At 48.4% G+C, this 17,579-nt stretch overlaps 6 protein-coding genes across 6 annotated transcripts; 2 read left to right on the top strand and 4 right to left on the bottom strand.

Annotated features, from left to right (window-relative positions):
• Window positions 1-162: 162 nt before the first annotated feature.
• N7479_003919 (uncharacterized protein) lies at window positions 163-4,161 on the bottom strand (the record flags this gene model as incomplete). The annotated part of the gene is made up of 11 exons (XM_057251616.1): window positions 163-527; window positions 590-693; window positions 750-877; window positions 933-1,304; window positions 1,358-1,987; window positions 2,045-2,053; window positions 2,107-2,272; window positions 2,323-2,556; window positions 2,612-3,759; window positions 3,818-4,025; window positions 4,082-4,161. 11 exons carry the CDS (start codon window positions 4,159-4,161, stop codon window positions 163-165), a joined length of 3,444 nt encoding a protein of 1,147 aa, XP_057110941.1.
• A 398-nt stretch (window positions 4,162-4,559) lies between these two features.
• Window positions 4,560-5,849, bottom strand: N7479_003920 (putative mitochondrial carrier protein; the record flags this gene model as incomplete). The annotated part of the gene is made up of 2 exons (XM_057251617.1): window positions 4,560-5,671; window positions 5,726-5,849. The coding sequence occupies 2 exons, from the start codon at window positions 5,847-5,849 to the stop codon at window positions 4,560-4,562; spliced, it is 1,236 nt and encodes a 411-aa protein (XP_057110942.1).
• A 1,053-nt stretch (window positions 5,850-6,902) lies between these two features.
• Window positions 6,903-10,030, top strand: N7479_003921 (ankyrin repeat domain-containing protein; the record flags this gene model as incomplete). The annotated part of the gene is made up of 2 exons (XM_057251618.1): window positions 6,903-9,217; window positions 9,268-10,030. 2 exons carry the CDS (start codon window positions 6,903-6,905, stop codon window positions 10,028-10,030), a joined length of 3,078 nt encoding a protein of 1,025 aa, XP_057110943.1.
• A 359-nt stretch (window positions 10,031-10,389) lies between these two features.
• Window positions 10,390-12,050, top strand: N7479_003922 (putative F-box protein (Pof7); the record flags this gene model as incomplete). The annotated part of the gene is made up of 2 exons (XM_057251619.1): window positions 10,390-10,764; window positions 10,821-12,050. The coding sequence occupies 2 exons, from the start codon at window positions 10,390-10,392 to the stop codon at window positions 12,048-12,050; spliced, it is 1,605 nt and encodes a 534-aa protein (XP_057110944.1).
• A 1,000-nt stretch (window positions 12,051-13,050) lies between these two features.
• Window positions 13,051-14,250, bottom strand: N7479_003923 (SAM-dependent methyltransferase; the record flags this gene model as incomplete). The annotated part of the gene is made up of 1 exon (XM_057251620.1): window positions 13,051-14,250. The coding sequence occupies one exon, from the start codon at window positions 14,248-14,250 to the stop codon at window positions 13,051-13,053; it is 1,200 nt and encodes a 399-aa protein (XP_057110945.1).
• Window positions 14,251-14,758: 508 nt separating this feature from the next.
• N7479_003924 (PAS-associated C-terminal) lies at window positions 14,759-16,774 on the bottom strand (the record flags this gene model as incomplete). The annotated part of the gene is made up of 5 exons (XM_057251621.1): window positions 14,759-15,073; window positions 15,129-15,564; window positions 15,618-15,768; window positions 15,814-16,553; window positions 16,608-16,774. 5 exons carry the CDS (start codon window positions 16,772-16,774, stop codon window positions 14,759-14,761), a joined length of 1,809 nt encoding a protein of 602 aa, XP_057110946.1.
• Window positions 16,775-17,579: the final 805 nt, after the last annotated feature.

Consider the following 17,579-nt stretch of genomic DNA (forward strand, 5'->3'; position numbering starts at 1 on the left):
ACTAGGTACGGAGTACTTCGCTGTATTATATATGTACGTACTTTCAAAAAAGGAAAAAATCAAGACATATATATACAATACAAGATGTAAAATGCATGGGGTATCAAAAAGCCCTCAGGAACACAAAACCACACCAAAAGCAAGAACATGTGTATATACAACCTAAACCTCCCCACGACTTCTCCGATCCACCCTAGACTCCACCTTATACTTCCCCTTCTTACCTCCTTTCCCCTTAGAAATCCGATCCTCCTGCCACCGCTGCCAGATATCTTCATCCCGCTGCATATTTCTCCTCCCATAACCAAGGTACTCATCAAATCGCTTTCTAAGCTCAGAGTCCTCAGGCACAACATGAGCAGAGATCTTACTCGTAGCAGTATTCCGCACGAATGTCTGAACTGGATGCAAGATGAATTCTTTCAATAGGCCCGCGCCGATCTTGTGCGTTTTCGATACGATATCCCGTAGCGTATCGCTGAAGGCCATGAAGAGCGAGAGGAAGATTATTGCGAAGGAGGCGGGGGCTGGAGAATGTGAATGTCAGTACTTCGTAGTAGTATTGATATGGGGATTGTGTGACACAGACCTGCTATCTGGAACATTTCTCCGAGGGTTGGGTTCGTCTGTTCACCGCTCCATTCTCGGGCATTTATTCCAAATAGGGAGGTGAAGAAGGATAGAGGGAGGAAGCTTGGATTGTCAGAGATTATTGTTGAGGCTTTTGCGGAGCGAGTATGAAAACTTACACAACACTGAATATGGTAAAGACCATCACCGCTCGTGATTGTGTTTGAGCAACTTCAGCTTGCCATCGAGTCATTTTGGCTTCGTCGACATTTGCCTGTTTCTGTTTGAGATCGAGGAGGGTTTCAACCTGGTTAGTCAGTACATCCGAACAACAAATACTAAGCAGGGAACATGACACTCACAGCTTTCTGAGCTTGATGGCTGCTTTCTTTCATCTCAATTATTTGCGAACGATATTCGTCGATCCGGTCTTGTGCTATATCGAGGAATGATTTCCCGTATCCACCCCTATTGTCAAAGTATTTGATCATACTTTTGATAACAGTGTCTTGTTGATCGAGTAGTTTTAGGATAGTAGATAGCTCGTCCTCGATGTCGCGCAGCTCAAGCAGAACGGAGAGATCTTCTCTGTTTCGTCGAGCAACCTGGAATTCCTTATAGTCTTGCTGGGCAGCTGTCATGATCTTGCCATCAGCGGTGCGGTCATAATCCGCCGGGTGATTGGTGAAGCCTCTATTTCGGAAGCGCTTGAAAGACTTGGTAATGGATTCGGTCTGATTTTGTTAAAAAGAGGTCCACTTGAGGAATTGAAAGGGATAGACCTTACCAAGATGCTAATTGATTCCTCGAAGATGCGCAATACCTGCAGATCATGATGCAAAGTCTTGTCCAGGAGAACAGTGACAGCATGCAGCATAATGAGCGCAGCCAAGTCGCCGGCCGTATCAAAGCGACGCGAGAGATCCCCATTCAACTCATTATAAATACTGCTATGCAAGTTAGACTGTTCAAAAAGCTTTCCCTCAGAGGTATTAGCCTCTTGATTCGGAAAGAAAGTGACAACAGTCTTTTGATCGACAATCCAAAGCCAGAGCTGATCAACCATAAGGACATTCCCATCCATAAACTCGAAGATTTCCTCGTTATCAGGATCATCCTGCGCAGACTGCAGATACTCTTTTAGCTGGTCGTCAATGCGCGCCGGTCTGCGAGTGCGTTTCCAGAGCATCTGGTCGTCGTCACGAGCGATAGTCGAGCGCAAGTTCGGATACCCATATTGATCCAATGTGCGACGGAAGTGCACTGGAGGCTCGCAGCCGAGGTAGGTCCAGATCAGTTGGGCTTCTAGGCTTGCTTTTGAGATTCGGCCTGGGACGGGCCTGGATCGGCCTTGCTTGAGTCGGTCTTCGACTACTTTGCGCCGTTGGATTAGGTTGCGGTATGTATCCCAGTGCAGCTGGGGTAAGTTAGTACAGTGCGGAAGAGGAATATCTGGTTAATTAGAAATACTAACGTAAGGAGCCTGAAATACATCCATGTCAGTTCTGCTATCGATATGGGGAACTAGAAACATACATATAGAGCAAGTTGAGGGTTCTCGGAAGTATCAGAAGGACTCTGTGGAACATCCGTTTGTCGTGAGTGAAGACATGCAGGCTTGACGAAACGTGCATGAGGCTCGAGATGACGAGCTCTGTTAAGCCGGTGGTACCAATTTTCGTCATTGATGAATTTTCGAACACTGCAAAAGATGGTAAGCGCCGTATAAGACCTGAAGTGAACATGTCCTACAAATTAGGCTCTTGACTATCCTGACATGCCCGGCGGATGACTTGTGATACCCAACCAGTATGCGTATATGGCACATGTATCCACATCAGTTTCTCGGTATCGGCCTCAGGTCGATCAAAACGTGGAACTGCTCGCGGTATATCCGGTACGTCGGCGTCCTGGCTGATACGATCACGGGTGGACTTCGGTATTGCTAAGAAAGGCGATTGCGCAGGCTGCGATGTAGACGCGCTTCTATTATCTGTTAGCTTAGGGTTTCGGCTCAAGCACGGGAGTACAATTTTCTTACGAAGGTGGCCGGTCGATACTTCCCTGGGAGCTGCTGTCGGAAGTACTCCGACGGTGGGATCGCTGTAGTGAAATGAATCCTAGCGCCTTGGTAAGTGAGCGCTTTCGTTTCTGCTCCGGTGGCGGCGGCGGGCTTTCAGTTGGTGGGTTTTCTACATAGTCGAGGTCCATATCTGCTTTGGTGATGTGGATCTTTGGAGATGGACTAGATGGATCATCGAAACTTCGCCTGTAGGGTAGAGGGGGTCTCAGGGCCCTCGGTTTCTCATCATCATCATGATGGTGGTGGTGGTGGTGGTGGTGGTGGTGATGATGATGATGATGGTCATGAGGATCGGAACCAGAAGCAATATAGGATGAGTGAGGACTATCGTAACTGCTGATTGACGAATCATCCAAGCCACTGGGCTGGACTCGACCTAGTCTCTCCCGAAGGCAAGCCGACGGACCACGAGAGAGATAATCTTCCAAGGATACCTTGGTTGACCACAGCTTGAGTGGACTTTCATCACTGACGCCAAGTGCAGTATCCTCGAAGAAGCCGTTAATTTGAACCGTAACCTGCTGTTCTACACCCAAGGGCGTATCCTCGCGCTTTGAGATTTCAACGGCAGCGTCAACGGCATTACCAAGTTCATCTAGAAATCGATCTCGTGTGGATTCCTGGCCGTGGAAAGTTGCTGTCCCAGCATGGTCTGTTGCCATGGGCAGTTCCTTTTCATTCTCAATATCCAACAAACCCGACCGAATAGAAGTAATGGGAACATGGAACTCCAACATTTTATTCGTCTCCGCATCGATCACATGCATGGTTGAATCCACAGTTTCTAGGAAAGACCAGACCTTCATATCGGCTGAAATAGTCTTGAACTGGTTCGACAGATGCCATAGCCGTTCTTGACGTGGGCGAAATTGCTTCCGGAGTGCAGCCGGGGTCTGATGTTTAAGATGCAGGAGATCGCGGATACTAGCAGCATACTCATCGGCGGAGAGGTAAGTCGAGCCTTGGTGGGGAGTTGCAAAGAAGGCGATGCCGTGAAAACTGGTTAACATGGATTGGCTCGGCTCTCGCGATGCCAGGGCTAAAGCCGCTTTAACAACAAGACCACCAGTGCTGTGACAGATGAGAAAGATGGGACGTCGAGTTGGCTAGTGAAATGTTTAGCAAATTATTCTAAGGTTGTGAAAAGAGAAGAGCATAACCAACCTCATTTTTCCGCTCACTACGTAGTTGGTTCAATAGTCGTTCGCCCAAGGTGTCGATTTTATCGTCATGGAGTTCTCCATAGTTATACAGCAAAACTCGTGCTCGAGGCATATGCTGTAGTAGTTCAATCTCAAGCCATGATGATTCTGCGCCATGTGCTATCCACGTCTTTCTATAATGGGCACCGATCGGCGGGACGGCGACAATGCTATAGAATGAGTTATTATATGAATATGTATGATATGATATGGAAGAAATGCTTACTCGACATTAGTATCTTTTGCAACGGCGATGGCCTGAAACCATGAGCGAGTCTGGTCGGTCACGGGTGGCCGTGAAGTCATATTGAATCCAGTTGTACATATAGGATGATTACAGAGAAAATTGCGGGGGATAAAATGACAGACAATCTGGGAATTCTTAAATATCCCAAATCAGGGGGAATTTCAGCCTCATGTTCGTTGGGGTCCGGGTGATCACGCCCCAACACCCTAGTGTGCCCGTAGTCTGCCTCTCAGGGCTGTGTTTTGTGAGTCAAAGCGATGTCTTTCTTTTTTGACCCCAGGATTATATTACGTCCAGAGATAGAGATTTCCATTAATGTATATACATAGAAACACCCAAATTCCAAATGCTAATGCACCACTCTATAGCTCATGCGGTATCATCAGAAACGCCATAACAAAAACAAAAGTGGGGAGAGACAACGCATCTATGCATGATAATTGTACATAAGGGGGGATTATGCGTCAGTGTGTCGCCGCTCATTAACCTCTCGGGCCATGCGCTTTCCAAGCTCATAGGTTGAGATCATGATGGCGCAGGCTGGAGCAACTTTTAGACATCGTGCCGTCCAGCCACGGAATAGGCCAGCGGTGCCTTCTTCACGGAAGATGTGCATGAGGAATTTTGGTAAGGATAGTTGTTCTGGCGCCAAGCTGCCGGGGGGTAATGTGCGGGGGGTGGCGCCAGCAGGAACATCATCCAAATGTCGGAACACTTGCTGTCGCGTCTTACCAACATCGAACGGGGTAGTAACAAGTGCTGCTAAGGAACCTGAAACACCACCGGAGATAAAGCTATCGAGGAAAGCTTGGAGACTAGACTCTTGAGGCTGTTCAGAACCCGAAAGATGGGGGGCCTTCTGGCGTGCCGCGATCAGTGCCTTTTTCACCTCCTCGTATCCCCACCAGTAGAGTCCAGAGAAAGGAACATCACGCCACATGGTAAGAGTGAACCCTCGCCAGAGCGAGCTATATCCCTTTGCTTGCGTCATCTGGTACAGATCCTCCACAGTGGTTTTGAAGTGGCCCGCACCCGTTCCCGGAGTTGCCTGGAGACGTGTCCGAAACATCTCCAGCGGACTGGTTGCTGCTGCGGCTGCGACGCGAGCCAAGGCCCCGGCTATCAAGGGCGCATAACCCTCAGACACTCGCTGCTTAATGGGACTCCGATCATCTGTGCGCAGCCAGTCATAGCCAGCAAAGTAAATCACATTTGCCGGAATTCCCATCATCAGGGTCGGGCTCAACCCTCGCCATAGTGTTAAAGTTCCTTCATTGCGCGCGATCTTCCGTAGCCCGTCTAGCGTTGATGTGAATGTTCGCCGTTGGGTCTCTTCGACGGCGCAATCGATCGCCGGGTGTGGATGGGTTCCGACCGCAGTCACCTGAGGCCCTAGCATGCACATCTGGGCATCATTTCCGACCCAGAATACTTCGCGACAGCAGGAGGTGATGCCGAGGTTTGGAGGGAGATTTTTCAAGGTTGGGGTGGTGTGAGAGGTAAAGGGTGAAGTGTTGTAAACCTGGGATTGTGACTGTAAACGGACTCGTACGACATCCAGCGGTGTCACTGGAGGTTGTCAGTGCTGGGATTTCCCAATGATCGAGAGCTCTTCCGACTTACCTAGAAGCCCTGTTAAGACATTACCAGCGGTCGCAGACACCATCCGCTGCCAGGGAGTAATGTCATCTGTTGTGGCGGGGGTCTTGGGTGCTGGAGGAGAGCTTGTCCCCGATGTAGTGGCCATTGTAGAGTCTTCAAACTGTGTGGTCCATCACGCCCCTAGAGAGGCGTTTGAGTCTGTGTCGAACTGGTTGCCAGTACCGTGGCCTGAAACAAATTCCACACGTTGCATTCAATCAATTCAATGTGAAAACAGTGCAGAGTTGTCCTGAGCCTGAGTTGAAAGAAAAAGGATGCGTCACCGGAAAAAGGAAGTTTTTCGGGGTTTCGCGGGTGGCGGTGGACGGAGATAAGCGTTTTGGGAAGATATTGGGATTTGGAGGACTTGGAGGGGTTTGGAGGGAGTTACTGAACTTGATTTTAGAAATTTCAAATAGTATTTTTCTTCAATGACGTTGATACTGTGACAAAGTGGTTAATATTTTCTTTTTTGGCCCTCTAGCCCTGGAGTTTCACATGGCTTATCAATCTCATCTGATCTCCGAGGTCGGACAGGAGGCAAAACAAGCTATTACGGCTTGGCCAAAGGGAAGATCAATAGAGGGGATAGTGGACCTTGAGCTGTGGGGTTTTGTGTAGATTTTGAAGAGTTGAAATGATCACTTTTCACGCATTAATAGGTCGGTATGTTTATATAAAAACTGAAGTATACATCTTCAGCCCGTGCACAGCCGATTATAACCAAAGCCCATATTATGTATACGGCAATGTAGTATTATGTGGCAATCAGAAGATATACATGGAAACCGGTAATTTTTAGTCTCTACATATGTATGCGATAGGAATCCATAATAAAGAATGGAATATGGTAGGAAGGTATTCTATCCAGCTTTTCACCTACCTAACAATCCAAGGGGTTGTCTGTCTAGTGGGGCTTTGGACTCCAGTAAGAAACTGGTGATTTCGACGGTAAACACCTACAACAACTTATATGATGAATATATGGACTACCGAAGACATACGCCTGGTACACCTTGGAAAGAGGACCTAATGGACGCTAGCGTAAAAATTCCTCGGTTAGCCCCCTGATTTAGCCTCTCTGGGTGGAAGTTTTGAGCCTCATAACGTCAACACTTGACTGATCGAAATACCTACCTAGGTAGCCATTGATATTAATATGGGCCATATCACATACCCCGAGCCTGAGAGTGCCTTGTCACGAGTGGCCTTCCACGGAGACCTCGACCAGGTTAGCATGCTGCTCGACAATGGCGAAAATTATCGATCATGGGACAAGTCTGGATGGACCGCACTGCACTGGGCTGTCATTGGCGGTCATCTACATATCGTTCGAAAACTCCTGGAGCACCATTCAAAGTCTGAACAGACTGATCTCGAGTTGTATAGAATGACTACAGAGCAGGTCAAGTCATATACTGATGGGCCGCCTCCGATTCTCTTGGCCGCGGAAAGGCGAAATGGCGAGAAATCTATTGACGTGGAGATATTCTGTGAGCTTGCGCACCACCTAGAGACCCCAAGAGAAAGGCTGCGTGTTGCCAAGTTCAACATCATATGGAAACAAGGAAAATTTGATACCGGTCAGTCACGATTCTCGGCCAACCTGTGGAGAATCCTAGGAAAAGACGAGCGCTGCAACGGACTTGAATGCAGAATCCCCAGCCCCTACGGATATCGCAGCAGTGATCTCAGCAGCTACAGATCAAACGAATCAGATTGGAAATCCAAGTTATTGCTGTGTGCTATCCGTGATAGCCAATGGTCAGTGATGGAGATGCTGATCAAAGCGGTCCCCGACGCCAATTTTGACCATGCACTCCATGTAGCTGCCTTCCGCAGTGATCCACGTTACGTGCAATGTCTCATGCAACATGGTGCAGATGTCAACTTCGCAACGCTGGCCGGGCGTACAGCCCTACATGAAGCTGTGATGAATGGGTTCTTGGATACAATTACCGCTCTCGTCAACAGTGGAGCAGATGTGAACCAACAACAGACCAGTGAATATTGGGACTCCCCACGTCATCCGGATTGTCGTCTTACCACCGAAGGCTTCGACTTCTGGCTGACTAGAAAAGGCGCATCCACACTTATGCAGGCCTGTGGGTTCTTACTTAGTCGCAACGCCAGATTTCGCCAGCGAAATTCTGAAGATACGCAGCTACCGGAAGAGAAGAGTTTGGATATTGTGCGATGTCTACTGTCCAAAGGTGCAGATCCGATGTTGGCTGATTCCTTTGGCATGACAGTACTTCACTACGCGGTCTTGCAACCCCATGTATCACTTATCGAGCTTCTAGTCCAGTCGGGAGCCTCAGTGGAAGCTTTGGACCATGAAGGACGAACGCCACTACATTACTTCGCCCGATGTGACGATAATATCAATATGCAAGACCTTGAACAGACAGCCCGTTTACTTTGTCGCAAAGACACCACGGAGCTCTCTCCAGACTTTCTGAACAAGCGTGTGACTAGACCCCTAAATTCAAGCGAAGAACAAGAGTCTGCTGTTCGTTCCTTGACTGTTACGCGTACTATCCGAAAGAATCGTATAGTCTCCTGGATCCCAGAAAATGATGATGCACGTACCGCTCTTGCCATCGCTCTACTTGGTAACCGATGGAAAGTTGCTGACGTCTTGATGCGTCTTGGAGCTACCTTTCCTACCAACATTGACTTCCAAAGCGTATGGGACAACGCCCTCAAAGATCTCGAAGCCAATACCGTGGGTCTTCTATTGCACAATGGAATGGAACCGCCGCCATTCTCGCTCATGACACTGATCCGAGCGTACCTAGAGCAGAGGGGTGCGAGAAATGTTGCTAGCAACCTATGGACAAGGTTCAAATCCATATTGACTACCATAGTACATGCTGGAGCGGACGTGAATTTCTGCGAAACAGAGGAGTTGTCAAAAAGTGAACATGAGAATTCAGAGAGCGATGACGAGAATATAAAGCGTGTCAAGGATGGGTCAAAAACCACAACTCCTCTAAATCTCGTTGCGAGCATCAGTGGTTCACGTGAAATACTCGAAGAACTTCTGTCGTTTGGTGCAGACGTGTATGCTGTCTCTTCACACACATTTGACCCGATTTTGACGGCCACATTGTTCGGAGAGCTACAGGACCTAAAATGTCTGTTAGATCGAGCTTCGTCTGATCCCCGCGAGTCCCACTGGTCAATGTTCCTGGACAACGTCCCCCAGAAAGATGATGCTATCGTCCGTGTATGCCAAAGTCTGAAGAAAGCTGACTCTCTGAACAAAACCAACTTTCAAGGCCGAACACTGCTGCATCTCGCTGTAGAGCAGGGAAATAATGAGCTACTTGCAGCATTAATTTCAAGTGGGGCTAGAACAGATATCCTTGATAATCAAGGGATCTCTGCCATCAAGTGCGCTGCTACTGCACGGAATGCACATGCATTTGAAGCACTTTTCACAGAAGAAAATGATCCGGAATCATACAAGTAAGTGTTTTTCCTAGCGAAAAAATAACCACTCCCTAACAATGCAAAAGCTCTCAAGCGTGGGAGGAATTTAGACAATTGGAGAATGAGGTTGACCCTGCTCTTTCAAATTCTCAATCCCCGCACGTTATTTCGAGCGTGCTGCAAATTGCCCCCATCTACATATTTGAGCGATATCTAGGCTGTAATCAACTTCCAGCGGTATATCAAGCAGTAATATCTAGGAACCATACGCTTTTCTCATTTCTGCTGAGTCGAAAAGCTGACATCGAGGCTGCTGACATATATGGCTGGCGCCCACTGCATATTGCATGCTATTACGGCTACAAAAAAATGGCGGATGATCTCATCGCCCAGGGTGCAAATGTACATTGTGCCACCCAGGCGTGGAATAATTCGTATGACAAGCCTTCAGGTCTATACTTGGCTAACGCCTGGGCGGGTACGCCTCTTCATCTCGCCACAATGGGTGGCCATGTAGATATCTTCCAAGAATTACTCCAACTTGGTGTTGATGTCCATGCAATGACAATGACGGACACGGAAAGATTCACGTTCTCGGGCCATGGCCCGACGGCACTTCATCTCGCGCTCGACACCTATACATACTATGGTCGTCAAGGAGAGGCCCTGAGTGAGGAGAGGATGAGAATTGCGCAGTTGCTGGTCAATGAGGGTGCCATGGTACGGGGTATGGTTTGTCAAATGACCCTGGAGGAGAGACGCAAGTTCCATCGGTTTCCTAGTCTCTGGGAGGCTCTTGTCGCGGAGGACGCAGCCTCTGGCGAAGAGGATGGCCAAGTCAAGGTGTGAGCGGAATCTCCCGTTGGAGAACGCATCATGTCTTTGCTTTGCTGTCAAATAAATTCCATTATCTACTTTTTATTCTAGTGTTGGGTCCCCAGGCTTGTCTAAGAGGTTTAGAACATTCGTGCGCAGGGGCCAAGGGGCCGTGTACTGAATGATATACAAAATATTTTCAATAATTTGAGATTGTCAGACTAATGCCTGTTAAATAGCACAAATAGTAACACAACCTAAGATAGAAACACAATGTAAGGTCATGGAGCCTCAAAAAGCCGGGGATGCCAAGCCTCCTGGGATCGGCGTGTGTCCAAGGCATCGGTGAGACACATTCGGGTGAAAGAACGCTCTCTGATCACCACCTCGCCATGGCTGACAACGATGAGCTTGAGTCGTTCCGCCAACAGTGGCGTGAGGAGGTCACTCGTCGATCAAGACCCAAGGCTGCCCCTCCTGCGTCTCCGACTCCGACTGCCCCGCCTCCGGCTCGTCTTCCGCCCACGCGCCATGAGGCCTCTCATCGCAAAGAGGTCGAGGAGGAGGGGCCCCCGCTGGCTTCCTTCGACCCGGATGAGCTTGCCCAGCAGATCGGAGCATTAAACATTAAACCAACCGAAGATGACTTCTCACGCCGAGACGTAGCAGAACCAACATCTGCATTGGAGCATTATGAACGAGCGGTCGAGAAGGAGGCCGAAGGCAACTTGGGAGATAGTCTTTCACATTACCGAAAAGCATATAGGGTGAGTTTTGGTCACTACAAATGATATTTGCAACGCAAATACTGATTTCTGTCCAGCTAGACTCCGCTGTCGATAAGTCCTACCGGAATAAGCACTATGCCCATGTATGGAAGAAGTCCAATCTGCCCGCACCTACTGCCCCTATCGATGTGATCCAGCAATCCGCAGAGGTACCGATCCTTCCGACACCTGAGCTCATTGCATCATTTGCACACCTGCCAATTTCACAACTGGATCCTATCGTCGAAAACACACCACCACCCCCTTGCCCTATTGCCACTGTGCCGTCGGAAGTGCTAGTGGAAATACTGCGACATGTGGCGATGGATGACCCGTCGGCCTTCGGTCGGATGGCACTGGTCTGTAAGCGAATGGCCTACCATTTCGCCCATGAACAGCATATCTGGAGACGGATTTGTCAAGGCCGGGAATTCGGATTCCAGGGAATGCATTATGACTTTTCATGCGACCTGCACGGGGAACCGATCTACACCCTTGCGCCGCGATACACTCCATTTCCCATGGGCGCGCCTGTAGAAATTCCACCTCCGCTGTCTTCATGGAGCCAAGTATTCCAGACCCTTCCTCGCATTCGTTTCACGGGCATCTACATTAGCACGGTCAACTACACTCGGCCTGGTGCTGCATCTGCCTACTCGAATTTGTCGTGGAACAGTCCCATCCACATCGTGACTTACTACCGCTATCTGCGTTTCTACCCAGATGGCTCGGTAATCTCGCTGCTGACTTCAACAGAGCCAGTCGACGTTGTCCCTCATATCAGCAAAGAGAATGTCATGGCGGCGCGCGTCCCAGCGCACCGAAAGCACCAACGGCATCTTTCTGATGCTGGTAATACCCTGTCTGGAGCCACCGATTCTTTGCCACCTGTCGCGATGAATACATTGAAGCATGGTCTTCGGGGCCGGTGGCATTTGGCCTCGCCCGTTGACACTTCCGAAACTTCCGAAACCCCCGCCTCGGCCTGGAAGCCCGACTTAATGTCTGACCAGAAATCCCTCCTTTCCGACGAGCGGGATCTCATCATTGAAACAGAGGGTGTAGATCCCAAGTATGTTTACACGATGCATCTATCGCTACGTTCGTCAACCGTACCGAAATCCGTTCAACTCGGGCCTGCTCCTCCGAACCCATCGAAAAATACAAAATTAGCCTGGAAGGGTTTCTGGAGTTACAACAGGCTGACAGATGACTGGGGCGAGTTCGGTCTTCGTAATGACCGAGCATTCGTATTTCGACGCGTACGCGGCTGGGGCCTAGACTGATATGATTGATGACTTCACATGAATGATTTGTTACATACATCGGAAATGAGATAATTTACGAATCTGCATATACTAAACACATTTTGGGGTTCGTATTACCCCCAAATCGACATAAAGCGAAAAGCGGAACGACAGCGAAATACAGAACGTTTCCTCATTCTTCATCAGATGCTTGACCGTAGCCTGAATATGGTTGTGTTTTCCAAAGAAGTAGTATCCATCAAGCATCCAATCAGAGTGCTGTCGTCTCAGGCGCGGGATGCACGCAATGCTATAAGGAGGAGTGACGAGACTGCTTTGGTGAAGCAGCTCGTTTGATTGAGTATTTCCAGTGGGTAGGCTTTGCAGATTTAGAGTCACTCAGGTATGAGAACCAGGCTGTTGCAGTTTGCGTTAGAAGGACTACGGTGAAAACGCAAAACAAAGAAGCAAACGGGAATAATAAGGGACGCATCGATACTCAACTGGGGGACTGCGTGAGGAAATGACGTGAGCTAAGCGCTAGATGCCCGACTAGAAACGATCGCCCCTTGTCGGTAGACTTTCATTGGGCGGCGTACGAAAAATGAGGCAAATGTAAAGTGAAACCAAGACCCGAAATGGCAATGTGAGGGATTGACAAGGACCGGACTGGCTTTCTGCCCTTGCCACAACCTTCTCCTCTACTCTAGGAAGAGGAGCAGGCCGTTGGAAGAGAGAGGAAGAGGAAATGAAGCGGAAGGCTGTCTATCTAGTGGCAACGAAGTGCTTAGAGTGATCATCACCTACGTACGTAGTAGTTGCATATGAATTGACTGTTATATACCCAAGGGATTGTAGAGTGTCTCCTCTCTCTACTTTCTTATTTTCAGATCAAGAATGTCTGCCGAATGTTCTGAAGACAGAGCAGAATTACATCAGTACCATATAGTTCATTTATTGTGTATGACTGATACAACAGGAGATACGAGGCTTTCGTCCAATCAAAGCCGCGGGAGTACCAAAGGTTGTTAGGAACAGATCAGCGCAGGCTTCCCAGGAACTGACGGAAACGGCGAGGAATAGATGGACGTGGCCCAGGGGAAGATGTACGTTCCACAACCATATGGTAAGCCTGCAAGGCATTGGTCTTGAATGCATGGCTGCCACCCCACAAGCACAAGCGAAAGACACGATAGTTCTGCTCTCCCCAACCCGCAATGAGTTCTTCTTTCGCCGAGTCCAGACGCTTTGCCCATTCAACCATTGTGAGCTCATAGTCCCGAGTCTCATTGACAACATCCAGTACTTGAAACCCATGGTATAAAAGTTCAGCAAGAACGTCCTGAAGAGTCATATAAGTGTGCGTCCCAGGCCAAATATAATATCTGGTGAAAGAGCTAACAGCGAACTTCTCAACAGCTGCCGAGCCATCAAGATACATGCGACCACCGGGCTTCAACACATCCCACACCCTGCGTGCAAAACGGCGATAATTAGGGATATGCTCAATCACCCCAAAGATGACAACATGGTCATATGGCTCCTCCGGCTTATGGTCCAGGAAGTCTTCCAAGAAGACTTGACCAGAGAGATTATTCTTCTCTATAATGCGTTGGATATACCGAGCGCTGTTTGGTGCGAGTGTCAACGTTGTGACATGCACGCCTCGAGCACCGCAATACTGCGTCACTCCACCCCACCCACCGCCAATATCAAGAAGTCTCATGCCTGGTTTGAGATCGAGAGCAGCAGACATGGTCTCCATTTTGTGCTCGGAGGCCTCTTCCAGCGTTTCGTCAGGTCGTTGGAACAAACCCTGGGTATAGAAACGGTATCGATTGTCCAGAAAGGTGAGATAGAACTCATCATCGAGTCCGTAGTGATCACCGATAGCCTTGGCGTTCATTTTGGTTGCTGTCCGGATAAAGTCGTATACGAACTGGACTTTTTGCCGCAGAGGCACTTTCTCCTGTAAATTCTGGCGGGCGTTGAATAGGGCGCCAAAATCACCCTTTACCTCAATATCTCCAGATAAATACGCTCGACCAACGCCCATTTCCGTCATTGGTGTGCGGAGGGCACGCTCCGAGTGGAAGATCACTCGATAAACCGGTTCGCCGATGCCGACGGGGATAACTGCGCCATTGGGCAGCTGTATTTCCCCAGGGATCTTTAGCCCTGCTAGAAGCGCAGCCACACCCGTACGTGGTAGATCCTTGTGGGGTGCTGCTACTGACATACTTGATGGTTGAAGCTTGAGTTTGGGTAATACTGTTGGTGGTGATGTTCAGCCAAGGGGGGATGAAATCAAATTAGCCGAGGATTGAATTTCAAATAAAAAGGGGCATCTATTAAAGTATTTGAAAGCACAGAACAGGTAAGTTGGACAGGACCATTTGACTACAGGAGTATGCAAGACAGCCTGCATCAGCGGCTCACGGAATCGTCTTATTCGGTCAATGTCTCACGTGTGACAAGATCTGCGCTAGGGTGCATTGCATATCACTCCTAACATTTCCAGCAAGTGCCAAGAAAGGATCCATAATGCATTCTGGATAGGGGCAAGAAGGTACTTTTGCGTTGTGTGTCAGGTGCGGCTGAGGCCCGCAGGGAAGATCTAATTATATTCTGACAGTGCAGATCAGGGTACTTTGTACTCCGTGGAAAGTCTGAAGAGGATATGTATTTTGGATCTATTGATAGAAAAAAAAAAGAAATATATACATGGAAAAGTCTAGGCCATTAAACTAGGTGCGCCAATTAAGTACGTGTTCGCCTTCATCATCCACCACTACAACCATCCACACACCCACCTGTCCATTACTCGCAAGTAATGGTGTACAATGAATCCAGCGATTGCGTCCATCGGGATTAGCTCGTGTCGTCCACTTGATACGCGCAGTCACACTGCGACCAACCATCATAGCTTGTAGTAGTTCTTCCTTCACTGCCGAGGAACTACCGATACGCGATAGAAATGGTGATTGCAGCATTCCTGGAATCTGGAGAGCGGGCGAGGTGAACAAAATCCGGAGGGAAGGGTAGGGTCGAACGAGAAGATACTGTATCATGTTAGCGTTCGAAATCAAATCTGAAAATAGACATCTCGGTTCCTACGTTCTCATACACGCCCGCAAATGACATCCGAAAAAAGGGCGATTTCATGTCATGCAGACGAATCGCTTCAGTCTCACGTTCTAGCGATGCGTCAGGCTGTAGCCATGATCGCGGGTGATGTGGTGATGTGTCATTTTTCACAGGTTGGAACAGATGTCCACCATGCTGTTGAACAATGGATAGTTCCCGCGGACTGAACAGCTCAGACAGTTCACGGAACTCATTTTTCTCTTCTGGTTCTGGTGGCTCCGCGATACTCTCTTCATCGGGATCGCGGTGTTTGTTTTGCAGTTCCATGAAGGATTCCATCGAGGCTCCCTCCATAGCAAGTCCCGAGACATCGATCTGTGCGCCAACGAAGTATTTGACACGGCCCTGGCTGTCACATAGGGGTGCGCACTGGAGCAGGTTCATAAATGGAGAGCCGTCGCGACGACTGGTAATGTTAGTGACTCAGTGACTATATTGGGGGAATGCTGTAGAACATACTAGTTGAGAAACATCTCCGAGTGATGCCGGCCTGCATGGATAGCTTCACGAAGTCGACGAACACTGTTTGCATTTGTCTTCGGGCCTTGTAGGAAGCGACAGTTTCGACCAAGTACGTAATCCATGCCGTATTGTGTCGTCCTGTGGAACTCTGGTTTTGTTAGTCCGAGTAGGAGAATTGGATAGAAACGCATACCTTCTGATGCGAAAATAATTGGATTGTCAGGTCGCGAAGGGTCCGTCAAGCAAAATACTTCTGCCAGTGCATTTGACGTTCCACGGAACTTCATTGGCAAAGTTCCTCGGATTCGCTGTGCTACAATCTTGCTTGTAATGGTAATACACCTTGACGTGATGAATGCAGGAAGCTCCTCGGCAGTGAGAGCCAACAGCCCGTCTACGACTCGCTGCTCCAAAACCTGGTTCGCCGTCACCCCAACGACTTGCTTGTCCGTTTGTATTGTTGGGGGAGGTACATCGACCGACAGACGGACGAGTGCATTAGCATATCGAAGGGCCTTGAGCGCTTTCGAGGCATTGAGATAGTATGTAAGGGTGGAAATCGAGCGTGGCCGTTCTTCAAGAAGAAAGTCGCGGAATCGAACTAGATACCGCGGGTTATTCAGAATTGTGAGCATATGCTCAGACGAGAACATGATGTCTGCAATCCTCTCCAGCTTGTATAGTGGTAAATCACCCCCATCGTAGGGCGCAATGAGATCATATGAGCCACTCTCTTCACTGACGGGGTTAAACTCCGGGGCTCCATCATTTGGATTGATTTGTTGTAGAAGAGGGAGCTCATTGGCGGTGGCATGGCGACGCAGGCTCTTTATAGAAGGCTTTGGTGTAGGATACAGTTCCATCTCTTCATCAATTGGATCTAAATTTTCCATTCTCGGTGGCTGGGGGAAGTTGTCCAGTAATGGATCAGTCCTATTTTGTCAGCCCATTTAATTCAATCCATGGCCTTGATGTCAATTAACTTACCGCAATGATTGGCGTGAATCGCTAACCCATTGGTGATATTCATCTTGGATTTCTTGAATTGTCCCGGCGAATGAGCGCAATGACTCGGCATCGGGGGATCTCAGCCCATCACGGAGCCCATCAAGCCCATCGAGGCCTTGGAGACCATGGAGATCTGTACGCGACATGGTTTAAGCAAAGAAAATGCGACAACTACCCGTATTACAGTCTGGAAACATACCGTTTCTTTAATAGTTGGAACTCTTTTCCTTCTTACGCCGACCAGAGTGATACATCATTTGATCGATCCTATGTTCTGTTACTACAAACCATGCGACAGACACAAAAGCCTCCGACAAAGTACAAAGTACAGAGGCAATATGGGAGGTCATAATAAGGCCGATCGATCGATAGACTGCTAAACTGCACGAGATCGGAGTCGATCGTTGACCGATGATGGCATAGTACAGCGAATGAGCTTCGGGGATCGGCCATCGAACTTTGAACTTTAAAACACCTCACTGGAATTGTCTGGAATTGCGATACATCATTGGATTATGGACTACGGAGTACGTAGTACATTGTTCGCAAATAGGCTATGGTCCGCTGTTGCTTATCTATTTTCTCTCCTATTGAAGGTATCTGTGCAGATCATCAGCACTCAGTATGAACTTCATTTTCTCCAAGCCTTCTACTTTATAGTCTAGAGAGGGCCCAGATCGTTAAAACTGTCAATACTGTCCTATTTGTCGTGACTCGGAGTAGGAGTGGTCAACGGGTAAAATTGTTTTGGTCACCCTTATAGGATGTAACACATGTACCTTCGTAGGTGAGATATATATACTCCGTGTATATATATATATATTCAATCTTGATTCCATACAACACTTGAGCCAAGTCAAATGACCTAGTTGAACCTACTTTTATCCAGTAGCCGTTTTCTTTCTTTTCTGAGCAATTCACTAGCTTCACTAGCTTATTGGATGAGTTTGA

Source organism: Penicillium vulpinum (assembly GCF_028829585.1).
Source record: "Penicillium vulpinum strain IBT 29486 chromosome Unknown utg000002l_segment0_segment0, whole genome shotgun sequence".
Classification (NCBI taxonomy): domain Eukaryota; kingdom Fungi; phylum Ascomycota; class Eurotiomycetes; order Eurotiales; family Aspergillaceae; genus Penicillium; species Penicillium vulpinum.